The sequence below is a fragment of the Lathamus discolor genome, chromosome 8 (assembly GCF_037157495.1).
Source record: "Lathamus discolor isolate bLatDis1 chromosome 8, bLatDis1.hap1, whole genome shotgun sequence".
NCBI lineage: Eukaryota > Metazoa > Chordata > Aves > Psittaciformes > Psittacidae > Lathamus > Lathamus discolor.
The window spans coordinates 2,799,725-2,814,750 of NC_088891.1; the positions used below are offsets into that span (position 1 = coordinate 2,799,725).

General features: G+C 41.1%; 1 protein-coding gene across 10 annotated transcripts in view; it reads left to right on the forward strand.

Annotated features, from left to right (window-relative positions):
* The window catches only part of MEGF11 (multiple EGF like domains 11), a 284,475-nt gene that overhangs the window by 99,299 nt on the left and 170,150 nt on the right, over positions 1–15,026 (forward strand). For all 10 annotated transcript variants that reach the window (XM_065688547.1, XM_065688551.1, XM_065688554.1 and 7 more), the window contains one exon: positions 7,899–7,991. In XM_065688547.1, the coding sequence (XP_065544619.1) occupies positions 7,899–7,991 (93 nt within the window). The remainder of the gene's footprint in view (positions 1–7,898; positions 7,992–15,026) is intronic.

The following is a 15,026-nucleotide window of genomic DNA, read 5'->3' on the forward strand; positions in this document are numbered from 1 at the left end:
ATTTAGTTGATCTCCAAAGAGTTCTCTATGGGCTCAGATTCACTTTCTGTGGTGGCAGTGAGAAAGACTGAGCCTTAACTGTGGTAAGTGATTTGGGAGTGTGACTACCTTATAGTGATCAGGATTTCAGCTGAAAGTGGAATTTCACTCTTCACCCCATAGAGCAAGCCTGGTTACTCGTATCTCATGATCCCTATGCAGCACTGGGGATGAGCAAGAGACACCCCTGTGTGGTCTGTCATCTCTGACCTTGGTCTTAGGTCTTCCTTTTCTGTGTGACACTGGTCATGAATCTATTGGAATCAGGCATGAAACAGATGCTTTGCCTTCAGTGCAGAATTTGCCTAATTCTGAAACTTACCTCCCTCCTGCCTTTGCAGTCATTCCTCTTGCTAGAGCTGCGTTGTAGAATTTATCTACAGACCAACAGATCAGTGCTGCTTTTACCCAACCTTGTAACCTGTCCACTTTGCAGGGCAGATGCACTTCAGTGCTCAGAGTTCTGCCTTCCCAACATTCCTTTTTCGTACTTTTGAAGTACTGCAGAGCTATTCAGTTACTCACACAACCAAACACAAAGTGGTTCAGCTTCCTGACTCCAGTTCTGCTCTTCTGACATTTGCTGCTACTAGGAGACTGCTTTTCGGCTCTCATTTAAACATATTAAATGGTAAGTACTATCTCCCCTTCCTTCTCTCTACAAGAGCAGATGAAGCCAATGAGGCATCAAAATGATACAAAGAGTCTACTAAATGTGTGACTCTATCAACCTCTTTGTTTGCAGGGCTCTAACCTTCTCCTCTATTACAGTCACTGCCACTATTTTATGGTCACTCATGCGATGCCATTCTCATCTCAGGGACGCGCTGCTCCAGCTCAGCTGTTCCTCATAACCAACCAGACTGCAATTCCAAAAAGTGATTCACCAGTCTTGCTTTTCTGAGGGCACATAGAAAAAGTGGCTGCTTCTCCTCTACCTTGACCTTCCCCTGGCACAGTCTGTTTCCCAAGCCATTCCGTACAGTAAGACCCACAGCAGGCAATATATCACAACACGGAGTAAACTAGATTCTCATCAGTGCCAGTTTCTCCAGTATCAGGAAACTTGAGCATCTCTCGTGTGTGAGACCTGAGAGTCTGAAACACTGAGGTCTGGCTGGAATTGTTATAAGACCTGTAATCTAGCCCGTGTCTTCTGCCTGGGACACTCAGCCGCGATAAGAACATGAGGGACCCTGTGTTCACCTTCGCATTACTCATCATAGCCCCACATTATAGAAATCTGAGATAAAACTATCTTAGATTTGATGCTTATTAACAAATTTTCACCTCCTGGCAGATTCACATAGGGATTTACTGATATTTTGTCAATGATGACACTAATGTACATCAGATTCTGCTCCTGGGAGAAGACGAATCCTCAGAATGCATCTCCTTAATCCTTTTACCTCAGACATTCACAAGTCATCTCTGGTATAGCCAGCTCCCTAAGCTTTGGCAGGGTGTCAAGACTGAGGATAACACAACCTAGCTGCTACCTTCCACAGATCAATATCTCACCAAGGCAGTGGTCAGAGACTCCCCATGTCCCAGACAAGAAAGACCATTGATTCTGTTCTGACTGCATAGATGCATATCCTCTTATTCCAAATCTGCAGGAAAAGGAGCTGATCGTGCAACCCATGGCTGTTGTATGATCTGCATCAGTCTCATCTTTCCTTTGCTCACATTGATCAACTTGGGTTTGTATTTTTTTTTTATTACTTTCATCAGATACCAAGAAGGAGATGAAAAATAGAGGTTGCTAGCAGGCTTTGAGATCTCTTAATACCTTTATGAATTAAAGTTGCTGAACCCTGCATTAAAGTGCTATCCGAGGTGATAAATTAATGGATGTATCCTGAGTGATGACCATAGAAACAGACATTAAGCAATGCAAAGAACTATTCTCCCACTTCATTGGAACAGTTATGCAGGAAACCATCTAATCAGTGTGATTCCTGATGGAAAGGCAGTGATTTACAGAGGGAATCTTCCGTTTAGCAACGAAGCAATACTCTAAGAATGAGGAAAACCCACCTGGGTGCATTAGCTGTAGTCATCTTTCTTCCAGTATCAACTCCCCCTTTTCTGAGCACTTCCTAAGAAAATCTAGCCAAAAGCTGACTCCAGGCTTATCTAATGAAGCCAATATTGTAGACTCAGCACAACCTGGATTTAGGCCAGTATGTTAAGACGGAAACACCAGAGTGGCCCTGCGTGAACAGACTCCTAATGGAAAAGGGGCAAGCATCTTTTTCATCTTTTTTCATCTTTGACCTCTCTGCATTATCTGAAACCACTGGCCACGAGATAACTCGTGGTTCACCTGAAAGAATCATTTTTTTTTTCCCCTAAAAGCAGTACAGGGGACTGGAGGAATGTGCTAAAATGACCCAAGTTGTTCCGGGGACACATACGAAATAGTGAAGGAAAACATCACTTTTTCAAGCCTGTCCTTGTTTCCGTTACACCATGACACAAGCATGGGGCAAACTGATTGGATGACCTGAAATCAGAATGCTAGCAATATAACAGAAAAAAACACAGGACTACCTTTGGCTGACAGCAAACAAATGATATTGATCAGAGTTTGGGTGGGATCGGTGTATAGTGAAGAAATACAGGCAGAGACTGCTTAAGGGAGGGGAGAAAAAGAAAAGTATTTAGAAGAACTTGCAGTCTGGGGACAATGTCCTTGTGTCACGTGTGCAGTCACAACAGACCCATTCATTCTGTGTAGGATGCTCTCACATAGTAGCATCTGTATCTTCATTTAGCAATGTTTTCCATTATTATAATGTATCTACATTTATTTATGCTTTCTGTCACCTCCTGGCTGCCTTACAATCCCTGGGCAGAAAGCCCACAGCGCCCAGGGAACTCCAGCTAGTACGGAATACTCCAGCACGTCTCTTCAGCAGCTCACACTGCTATGAATGAGTGCAGTTCATGAAGCTGGTGTCCTGCTTTCTACGCTGCCTTCCTTTAGACCTTGTACTGCTCTTTATTTCCAAGATACTTTCCTTGTCTAGCACCACAAAGTCCCACCAGCTGAAGTGGGAAAGAGATGGAATGTGCTGGGTATGATCTCCTCCAGGTTCACCACTGCGAATGTCACCACATTGCATCGCAAACACAACACACAGGGGTCAGTCCATACTTATTCCCATAGAATGAAACTCTCCTCCAAATGCATTTTACCTCTAGGAGAGAGGCTGAGAAGGTAATTGTGGCATGTGTTAGTTACATTGTGTAATGAAGTACAAGAAGTAATGGGTTGATAGCATGGGGATGAGCAGGGTAAACCCTGCAAAGTTCTAGTTTGGGTCCATACACAGGAGTGCAGCACCAAGGAAAACAGAGATAATCCAACTTTGGTACCCCTCAGCTGAAGTAACTCTGCAATGAAAGTATTTTCCAGAAGAGTCTGCTCCACTTAGCAGTGTACTCCTCAACAGCAATATCCTGGCTATTTCATCCCTTTGTAGATAAGAGAAACAGACAGCCCATTTAGTGCACCTACATTCAACTTCAGGACAACAATTAAAAAATAAGTGCTAGTCTTAGAGAAATCTATGCAGTCATTTCAGGTGTGAAAGGAGTTTAATCTTTAGGTCTATTTCCCTGAGGATTGACCTTATATGTTAAAAAAAGCACTGTTTGTAATTATAAAAGAATTGATAAGCATCAAATGAATCGTTGCAGCACCCTTTTGTTGGCTGTATTCCATGCTAAGGAGCATTTGCTGTGTAACCTTGAGTATGGCCAAATAACTCATGCTGAATGCATCCCTACGAAGATGGCATTTTGGCAGGGCTTTGATGTAGGTCATTTTATTACCAGCCTGCATCAAACTACGAACTGATCTTCAACTCATGCCAAGAATGCTAATAATAAACTGATCAATGAGGTGCTGGATTGTTCAAGAGAATTGGTCAAGGGAAAATGCAGACATAAAAAGTCTGGAATTCCAAAGGTTGAATTGCTTGGGCTTATTATACTGGGAGGAATTATATTCCTTGCATAAGTACAAGTTTTCTTTACTCCAGGGGCCTTTAGCCGAGTGCTGAACAGGACAGTGTCAGAAAGTATATACTTATCTTTATTTTTCTTGACCTTTATGTGCAAGTAATTTTTATAGTTCCATTAACAAGTAAGATCATTTGCAAACCACTGTACAAAGTATATTATGAAGAATGCCTTAGGGACCTTTGTATCCTATTATGTTGAATGTTAATAGAATGAAAAATTAATTTAAACTCTAAAGATTAGAGCAAGGCAAGACTTCCCTTTAATAGGGGAGATTCACAATTTTATTTGCTATGGTAAAACTTCAGAGTTCTAGCCTAATATGACCTTTATATGGACCTTTACAGGCCTGATTGGAATCAGACAGTGCAGGAGTCTGCTTATTTGCTTCTTTGGATAAAACGGGTTATATCAGAGCATCCCCTTTGTCACCTGCAGCTATGTGGGACTTAAACACCAAAAGCACCTAAACCCAAAGATGCAGTACTCTACAGTACTTGTGTGTTTCTTATCACTCACAGGATAAGGTGGAGTGGGTTTAAACTGAAGTGGGTAGATTTAGATGAGCTCTTAGGCAGAAGTTCTTCCCTGTGAGGGTGCTGAGGCGCTGGCACAGGGTGCCCAGAGAAGCTGTGGCTGCCCCATCCCTGGCAATATTCGAGGCCAGACTGGAACTGGCTGAGCTTTAAGGTACCTTCCAAAGGAAACTGTGCTGTGATTCTATGATTGCTTAAGAATGAGGAATACTATCTTGAGCCTTGCTCGAAAGTCTCACATAGCACATGTCTCAAGGGGTTGGAGCACTACTACAGACATCAGCACTTCTATGCAGAGCTGGATGATTAAATGAACTTTATTAATTTAATTAGTTAGTAACATTTCATATTTATGTTAACATAGTTAAAGTGTAATATGTTTGTGTGGCTAAATCAAATACATCTAGAGCAATAATGAGCAGGAGTTTTGTTACTTGAAAGAGAGAAGAAACAGTCACCATCCACCTTCTTGCTCACGAACTATATCCCTGTGCCTTGAGCTGAGAACCTGGCCTGATTAAAAGAAAAACAAGTTACACGTTTTACGTGTAAGAAGACTTATTATTGTAATTGTCCACACAGGCAACAGAAAAACCTCAGTGTTAATTTCCATACCTCTTGCAAAACTAGTCTGTAAGTGCCATCAGTGAGAACTGTATTCTCAGACACAGCTATAGAGGGCACAGTTTTCAAAGTATCTCTATCCCAGCATGCTGTATATCTTTTAGCGTGCTGTAGTTTTAATAACAGCCTAAATGTATGTGGCTGTTCTTTGCGTGGACTTGTTCTGAATAACCAGCCATTTTAAAAGGATTGCATGAAGATGTGTATTTCTTTACTTTAAAGTCCTGTTTATCGAATATCCTGTCTTTAATTCCATCCTACAGCTGTAGATGAGGACACCTCATATCTTCAGAAACTCTAACTCAAGTAAAATAAATGCCCAAAAGATGAGAACAATTAGTGACTAGAGAATTAGCTATCAATATTTCATGTCCTCTGCAATACTATCTAAACAGAAGATATGAAATAAGAATAAATTGCCTTTTTGACATGCAGCAAACCTAGGAAGGAAATGACTAATCTAGAAAGATCTTGGAGTTGTCCTAATGAGACAACATTCTGATCACTGATCTTATGTGATTTGATGGATAAAAAGGAGGAAGATCTGTCCCATAGGATTATTGAAAGTCCTCTTGTGATTTAAAGTGGAATTTAAATACATCACGAATAGCTCAGTGGGTTGGCGTGATGACCCAAACTCAGAATAGACAGCAAAATGTTTCCATCAGATTTGATGCCAGCATAAGCGTCGATGCAAGATGTGATCTGATCTGGTAGTCCGAACAGAATGTCAAATAGAATCATAGAATAGTTAGGGTTGGAAAGGAGCTCAAGATCATCCAGTTCCAACCCCCCTGCCATGGACAGGGACACCTCACACTAAACCATCCCACATAAGGCTTCATCCAACCTGGTCTTGAACACCGCCAGGGATGGAGCACTCACAACCTCCCTGGGCAACCCATTCCAGTGCCTCACCACCCAAACAGGAAAGAATTTCCTCCTTAGATCCAATTTAAATTTCCCCTGTTTAAGTTTGAACCCGTTACCCCTTGTCCTGTCACTACAGTCCCTGACGAAGAGTCCCTCCCCAGCATCCCTATAGGTCCCCTTCTGGTACTGGAAGGCTGCTATTAGGTCCCCACGCAGCCTTCTCTTCTCCAGGCTGAACAGCCCCAACTTCCTCAGCTCATCTTCATATGGGAGATGCTCCAGTCCCCTGATCATCCTCGTGGCCTCCTCTGGACTTGTTCCAGCAGTTCCATGTCCTTTTTATGTTGAGGACACCAGAACTGCACACAATGCTCCAGGTGAGGTCTCACAAGAGCAGAGTAGAGGGGCAGGATCACCTCCTTCGACCTGCTGGTCACGCTCCTTTTGATGCAGCCCAGGATATGGTTGGCTTTCTGGCTGCGAGCGCACACTGCCGGCTCATGTTCATATTGTTCAAATGGTCAAGACATTGTGGAATATGAGGGATGTGGATTTAACAGGGTGTTTCATATGTAGGACCAGTGCAATTTCCAGAAGGCTTGAACTGGGTAGTTCAGCTCGGTTTTCAGTACAGCAACACAAAGCTACTTCCCAAATCTGCTTTACTGGCCTCATTTTAGACAGGAATGAATTAATCTTTGTCTTGGAGTAAGTATTTTGTAGTCTGGCTTCAGCCAGTTCCTGGTTAAGTAAGCACAATGCCCACGTTTCCCATCAGACATGAAAACACAGGATAAAAACCATAGGTTATATATGAAATAAGTCGTATGTATGATATCTATATTTGTGTGTATATATTTTAATATAGTGATCTCATTGCCACTACATCATATTTGTTAATAATTCATGCATGTTAGTCTAGATGGAAATTGTATGTTTCAATTTAACCATCCAGTTTGAATCACTGACGTGCTGAGGTTTTGGCAGTGTCCTAAGTGGTAAATTGGAAACAAGGTAGTAAGCAACAAAGTTCAGCCTTTAAAGTAGCTATTGTCCAGGTTTTTTGTATGTGATGGGCATACCAGCATACACTGGAAACTAAGACATTGAAAGAGCACAGGAGAAGTCTTAAAACTATGCTCTGTTCCTACTCAGGGAGAGGAAAAGAAGATTCTCCTGTGTATATCTCTAGGCAACTGGCGAGGGAGACAGTAAAACCAACCAGTTTTTCATAGTCTGAACCTTGAGGATACTGAGCATTCAATAATCCGAAGTGGACAAATAAGATACAGAACACTGTAGTTATGGAAAACTGGTGACCTTGAAAAGACAAGACTGCACTTACAGCTACTGCATCGTGTGGTGAAATTATTTCTTTTCCTTGAGCTATTTTCTTACAAATCTATTTTGGATCTTAATATACTCTCAAAGCTGAGCTCCATTTTATCTTATGAAAAGTAGCAACTTGAATACAATACAAGAAGCTGATATTCTGTAATAAGTGTCAGTTTGGTAAAAATTTTATTACGAAGCGAAACTGCCAACCAAAGTCATTTCTGGTGTTAGAGGTTTTCATTGCAAAGTGCTGAAGTGACAGATGAGTTATTGCTGTCAAGAGACCTACATTTTATTTCAGTCACTTTGTATTAATTAAATCTCGCAAGTAATTCTTTTGTGTGTGTTCGCTTAGTTTAATATTTTTAAACAAAAGATTGCCCTCTGGGGCATAGTTAAGTGTACGGTTACCAACCACTTACTATGTTTACAACGCTGTGCTTTGTTTCTTCCAAACAGCACTCTGCACAGAGGAGTGTGTGCATGGAAGATGTGTCTCTCCTGACACTTGTCACTGTGAACCAGGATGGGGAGGTACTGATTGCTCTAGTGGTGAGTAAAGATTTACAATCATGTGGTGAAGATATATGCTGCTATGAAAGAAAAAGACCTTAAATAATGCAGTAGCCTTAGAACTTGGATGCTTTAAGTGGAAAAAAGAAGGCTGTCTGTTGATGCTCTTAATGCTTTCACTCCTGTTATTAGGATACCAATACAGATAATATAGCTCTATTATGATCTTTTTTCTCTCTTAAACCTTTAATACAACACATTCTTCATTAAGTACTGTGTGGAGTACTTGGAGTTGTTTGGAAAGCACTGTCTCTAGACAGAATCCTTGTCCTGTTGAACCCAGTGGGAATTTTGCCATTGACTTTTCACGCAGTCCAGATTCTCTCTTCTGACTTGAAACCTATAACTTAAATTATCCATACTGCAGAAATTAGGGAAATGGTGGAGGTAGGAGTTTGGCACCTTTGGCTGGGAAATTAATTCACACTTGAGGCTTTCAATTCGTTCAGCAGGTGAAGCTGTGTATGTCAAACTCTTAATTGGTAATGATAAGTTTAAGTCTCTGTGGTTAGTTCCTGCTGGAATGATGCAGGCAGTGCTCTTCTCAGTGCAAACATCAGAGATGTTGTGCAACACAGGCCCAATACCTTATTGATGTAACAGAAATAAACTTGTTAAATGAAGTCTGTTTGTGTGTCAGGGAAGTAAACAGAACTGCATCAAGAAAGATGCTGTGAGTCATTTACTGAATGAACATTTCATTTCGCTTTTACTTCCTTTCCCCAAAATTGATTGGGATCTTAAGAAAGAGGCATCATTACCAGGCAAAAAGATAACAAAAGGGAGCTATAAAGGGAGGCATTAGAAGGGAATAGGACTTAAATGTGACAGGGGATGAACATCTCCAGAGGTTCAAGTCAGTGGGACAGACTCTTGGATCAAGTCATTGGTGGCTTGTCTGCAGCTTTGCTGGTCCTCAGTTAGAGCAGAAAAGGCAATAGGGAGGAAGCAGCGAGGAAGGGCAGAAAGAAAGGCCAGCCTTTGGGGTTTGAACCAACCTTTTGGGATTACCTGACAATGTAGGCAAGGGGAAAATTGGGCAGCATCACATACTGACTATAATGATATTTTTAAAAAAAGAAAACTTGTAAAATATAGCGTAGGATCTCAGGAACTCATTTTATCCTTTGGTTATTTTTAGTAATGGATATATTTAACCTAAGAGCCAGTGGGTATTTGTACAGTGCACTTAGAGAAGTTACAAATTCTAATAGTGAAAAAAGGCTGTGACAACATGGACATACCATGTAGATGCATACATTCACATACACAGGTAGAGTAACAGCACTCCGTTCTTGGTAAATATGAAGAGGAAAGGATAAGATATCAAAGCTTAGAATGGTCTTGTGGACTGAAACTACCCAGTGACTCTTATTAAATTGCAGTAACTTGCAAGTGAAGATAAAAAGAAAAAGAAGGTTTTTCCTATATTGAATATTTAGCTTTTTAAAGTAATTAGGAATATTAAAGCACTGACAGTGATTGAGATAGAAACATTATTCATAACTTTTATTTCCGCACTGGGCAGCAATCCAGTATATTTCATTTATGAGGTTTCAGCAGTGGCAAGAGAAGCGTTAGCCAATTCCTAAATTAAATATGCCCTGTTAACTTTTATAAATGATAGCCCAGGATTAGCTTCAAAATTTAAGCTTTCATTTTTATTAATGTAATTAGTGTGTTTGCTGGACTGTAGTGCCCATTGTCTTCCATTCCATTTGTTACATGCTGGACAACACGTATGCTTGTCCTAAGGTCTTATCCGACAAGCACTGTCTGATGGAATGCCCGTAAGTGTGTATGGCTAACAGAGCTGGCTTCTGCTGCAGCTGAGAGCTGCTCACCTTTATGCTTGATGCTAGAAATTTGGATGACTTGACTCCTTATTGTTTAGGAGACTTAGTTTACATTAAAAGGTATAGAATAGATATCAGTTGAATGCAGTGTGTTGTTACTCTGAGTATTTCTGGGAGAGAAGCTGAGAGCCTTTGCCTCACTGAGGTTAACCAGGTTTTTCAGACATGTTGATAATCCACATATTGAGTTGTGTCTTACTGTCATCCAGTAATAATGTGAAAAACATTTTTCACTTCTCCTGGAACAAATGTAATACCTGTGCCTACGTTTTTCCTATTCCTTTATTAATATTGGGTGCCTGTTATGAAGGTTACATGTTTGCAGTGACAAATGTCAGTTGCTGGATGTTTCTGAGAGGTTCTGTAGGGCTGTGCTGTGGGTAAACTAAAGCTGTTGCTGCCCAAATGCCACCCAACTCCTGCTGAGGCCACAGAACTCTCTGAGATTCTCCTCAGTATCAGTGATTTTATTAAGTCTCAGGCATACTGCCTTTAATGTCGGCTGTTTGTAACTCTTGTACTGGGAAAGTGATTGCTTGCCCAAACACTTCCTTTAAATTTAGAAAATCTCCCAGGAGCTGTAATTGTTTCCTGAATTGTAATTGTTTTCCTCTCTTGAAAACAGTGTTGAGAAGTGGACCTGACACTGGGGGTTGTCTGCTGTCATTCAGGAAAGATCTAGGGACACTCACTCTTTCTGAGGTAGTACATCAATACTCTGCAGACGAGACCATCAGAACTTTCCAAAAGTTATATAGATAACTTTCATTTGTTTTGATGGGTGGAATTCAACCACAAGCAGAGCTCCAGTACAAGGTCCACGTGTCACTTCCAAACCAGAAGTCAGATCCAAATGCTTGTACTTTTGGTGCGTAATTTGCCAGGAGAGGGTCTGAATTCTGCCCCCAAGCACAGATTTCCAATGGGAGGAAAGATTCTTGTGTCAAACGCAGTTTCCCAGTGCTACCATTCTCCCTTGGCTAGAATATACTCAGTTAAATGTTGTGAATAGTTACAACTACAGCCTGTAAGGCATCCAAACACCTTAATCATCATTCTCAGACATTCTTTCATGCTTTCCTAAAACTCAGCCTGTAAGACAACATGGCTTGCTAGTAGGAGCAGCTTCCCGGTGACTGATTGTGGTACGTGTTAGAGTTCAGCTGTTGTCAAGGTTAAAATAACTTCAGATGAATTACTAAACAATTATAAAAAAGCCCTGTGCCATATTCAGCTCTGCATGCCTCTGTACCTGTGTTTTACTGCATGCTGTGGTACATCTGTCGATGCCCACAGGCCTAGCCTTGATTTCATGCTATGAAGCTGCAATATATTAAGGCTTGATTACCATAACAATAAAAAGAGAAGTAATGAGATATTAACTAAAGAAGCTCCCAAATAAAATGTTTTCAAGGTTTTAATGATGCTAGAAATTAAAAGGAAAAGTTTTTAGAAAAATACCAAACCTATACCTTTTCCCTTCCCTTTTGACTTGTTTTGATAACATCGTGCCCATTTTGTCTGTGCATTCTGCACTGTTGTGTTTTTTAAATACAAAGGGAAATTGCAGATGCTCTGTGTGAACTTACCTGCTCACCTGTCCAATTATTTCAAAACAATTAACTTCAAACAGTATGATGTACTGCCTTGAAGTTCTGCTAGGGATATAATTGACTGTTGGTGGTTACCTGGCCTATTCTGGGTCTTGATAACAGCCATCTGTATCTGCAAGCCGTTAGGCCCCAGTCCAAGCAAGGCACTTAAGCATATCCTTAAGTTGACACACAAGTAGGGCTTTTCATCTGCTTTAAATTAAGCAGGTGTTTAAGAAGGTTGCTGAGTCAGTTTAGAAGAAACAGCTAAAAAGATCTCAGTGAAATCTAAGCAAGCATCTCTTTCATCAGGCCCCTAAGGGATAAGGTGATTTTCTTTCAAAATGTGAAAACTCATCAGGCAGTGTCACTGAAGACCATTTTGACTTTCATGAGCACTCGTCATTGCAGAGAAGATCACAGAAATCTTTCTGGTTAATAAGGGATTCTCAAAGCAGTGGACAAGAGGTAGGAAAAAGAAAGTTCAGAGCAAAAGCACTGAATTAAAAGCAGGAACCTTCCAAAATTGTGTGTGTCAGTTTGAGAAATTTCAGAGTAAGCAAACACAGAGGTTGTAATGGAAAAGTAAAGTGGGTTTCAAAATGTTTGCTTTGCTGTTGGGATGGGGAGAAAATAGTGTCCTTGCCCAAAGTGTACGTAAGGAGTTGTTGGCATAACAATGCCAAACCATCTTCCTTCATGCTATGTCCCCTGATTACAACATTGCAGCCAGGCATAGGCTGGGCAGTAATGTACATACACAGATAACACAATCTTCTTTGGAAAGGATGTTTTGTACAAACTGTCATTAAGAGCAAGGACCTATTTCATCTTTATCTCTTTGTCAAAAATAGCCAAGGTCATGACAACAGCAAAGTCTAACATCACAGCAAGATCACATTTAAGGGTATAGCCCTGGAGCAGCTGGAGTGCTTCAGTTCCAAGACTTGTGATGAATGAGGACTGCAGGTACTTTGCTAAATCTGAAGGGGGGTTGCTCAGCAAGCTATGAAAGCAATGGCAGTATCTCAGGAGAAAACCAGAGTATTTTAAAGTGAGTCTGTGGTGTTTTGGGGCTTGATTTTGGCTTCCGTATTCTTAAAATAAAAAAGAAATGAAGCTCAAAGGAGACATTCATGGTTTGCGGATACAGGCTCAAGCAAAATTCGCCCTAATGCCAGGGACTGATCTGCTGGAATAATTTTTTTTCTATCCTCAGGTTTTTAGGATAGGGCTGACTGGGAAACCACCAAGGCATCAAAAAGATGCAAAGATGGGAGACCTCAGCTGTCCTAAACTGTTAGTGGGCAATGAGTTGGATTCAGGGCCTGTGTCTGAAAGACATCTATCTGTTTCTTGTGTGGGAATTTGTCTATGCTGTGGGTTTGTATCGCAGTGATAAAATGAGGTGACAGAACTGGGTACACTGTTTCTGTTTCCATCAAAGCCAAAGTATTTCATTTGTCATTCCAGCTGCTGAGTTCAGATGCAGTTTCTAAAGATATTTAAAGTCTTGAAACTTCCACTGGGATCCAGACTTAATTATTGCTTTTGCTGAAATGGAATTCCGTATCTATAGCACGTGGACTTTAAAGTTTTAATACGCTTTTCATTTAACCCAAGCTCAAATTGCAGCTTAATTTTGATGTGATTTGCAAACTCAGTGACAGCTACATTGTGCAAAGACATGCAAATGTATATACCCAAGTTCCAATGAGGCTCATACAAAGATCTTTCTGTAGCAGTTACGGAGTGGAATAGATTTCCGTGTCTTTCAGTTCTAACCATTTGCTCTTCCTTAAACTTCAGAAACACCCATCTCCCTTCAATCACTGTGGAGCTGGTGCAATCAGGTAAACAGCTTGTGTTTAATTTTTGCCTCTGCTGGATGTTGGGCCCACGCTCCTGGGCTGGCGTGCCCAGGTTGCATGTGTTCAGCAGTCTCTGGCACAGCCCATCTTCATAGGCCCAGCCTACGCAGGACAGCCTGTATCCAGGGAATAGAAATGTAAACACAAGCTGCTGTTCAGTGCAGTTACTAGCACAGCAGCACGTCCTGTATGTATTTTTACACAGATAATTTGGCTGCATTAAGCTGGGCTAATCCATCATTTTTCATTTGGTGGGAATATTTTGTCTCTTGCTGAAGCTGTTAGTATCTACTCCATTTTTTGTGTCGGTTTTTCCTTGCTCTGTGAGAGATATGATTGTATCCTCTAAGGTTCTGTAAGTTAACTGCTTTGGAGGTGCTGCGAGCTTATGGGAGAGATGAACCTTGGCTTTTTCCCGCAGTAACCAGGGCCAAGCAAAGGGCAACAGCTGATTCTGGAAGAGAAAAAGTAGATCCAAGATTCAATTTGAGAAAAAATTGCTTTTTATACTACTGTGTGATTCACTGATGATCAGTAGATCAGGTGCCAGCTATTCTAAGCTCTGTACCAAAGTAAGTGGAAAACAGAAATTCAGCACCCTGTGTCCCTTTACTTGTCACCTTCGTCTTCCCTGCTGGAGTGTGGGAAAGAAATCAGCTGGTTATGTCTAAAGCTTGAGATAGTGGCAGATCATTTCCCCCCAGCAGTCTCAGCCCTCCTTTGAGATGCCTCTTTTGAATGGCTTTGAAGATTCCATTGAGCTGACCTGACTGGCTGCTTCAGTCCTTGGAGTTCTGTCTTCCAGTGTGTTCCATTGCTCAGAAGACTTGATCTAGCAGCATGTGTGAATAGACCTTTGAAAGTCAATAATGACTAACCTAAGTTAGATAAATGCTTAAGTCATTACTGGAATTGGAACTTAAGGGGGGGGGGGGGGGGGAGAGGATAGGACAGGAAATTACACTGATGAGGATCTCATTTGAGGACCAAGAGTTACTGAGACTCATCCAGGCTGAGCAATGGCAGGTTTTTCTTTCAATGAACTAACCCCACTGTTAGCTCATCAGGAAAGAGAAGTTCCAGCCCAGTGCCAGGTCTCCTGCTGAGCTGAGCACAATATACAGGACAGGGGTCTGAACATACTCCTTACTCCTAGACAGAGGCGACTTTTTGACCTACCACATAGATGAGTGCCATAGGATAGAGATGTGCTAAGAAAATAGTTTGGGTTTGTAGTGTAAAAGGCATTCAGCTGTCTAATAAAGATTAAAAAAAAGAAAAAAGTGTAATGTTATTAGGATAAGACTGCACAATTGTATGTAATTATTACAATATTACCACAATCATCTCCTTTGTTAAAGCATCCAGGTTTTTTGCGTGTTTGGCTGCTTTGGTTGAAGAGATAAGCCCATAATGAGTTATGTACTGGAGTGAATATTTGCGTAGAATTCAGGTGATCTATTAAAACCATGTTTCCTATTTGTACTCAGAGCAGTTGCTGATGAGGCTACTGCATACTGAGAGTTTGTCTTCTGTGTTGGCCTAAGGTAGCAACACCATTTTGGAGCCTTTCTCCAAAGAAGAAAGGGAGTGTAAAAAAACGTTTACATTTCAGACAAGAGAGGTGGGTGTGAACCTTTGGGAGCAAACAGGGATGTACATGGAAGCTCCCTACCAAAGCAAGACAATCGTGTT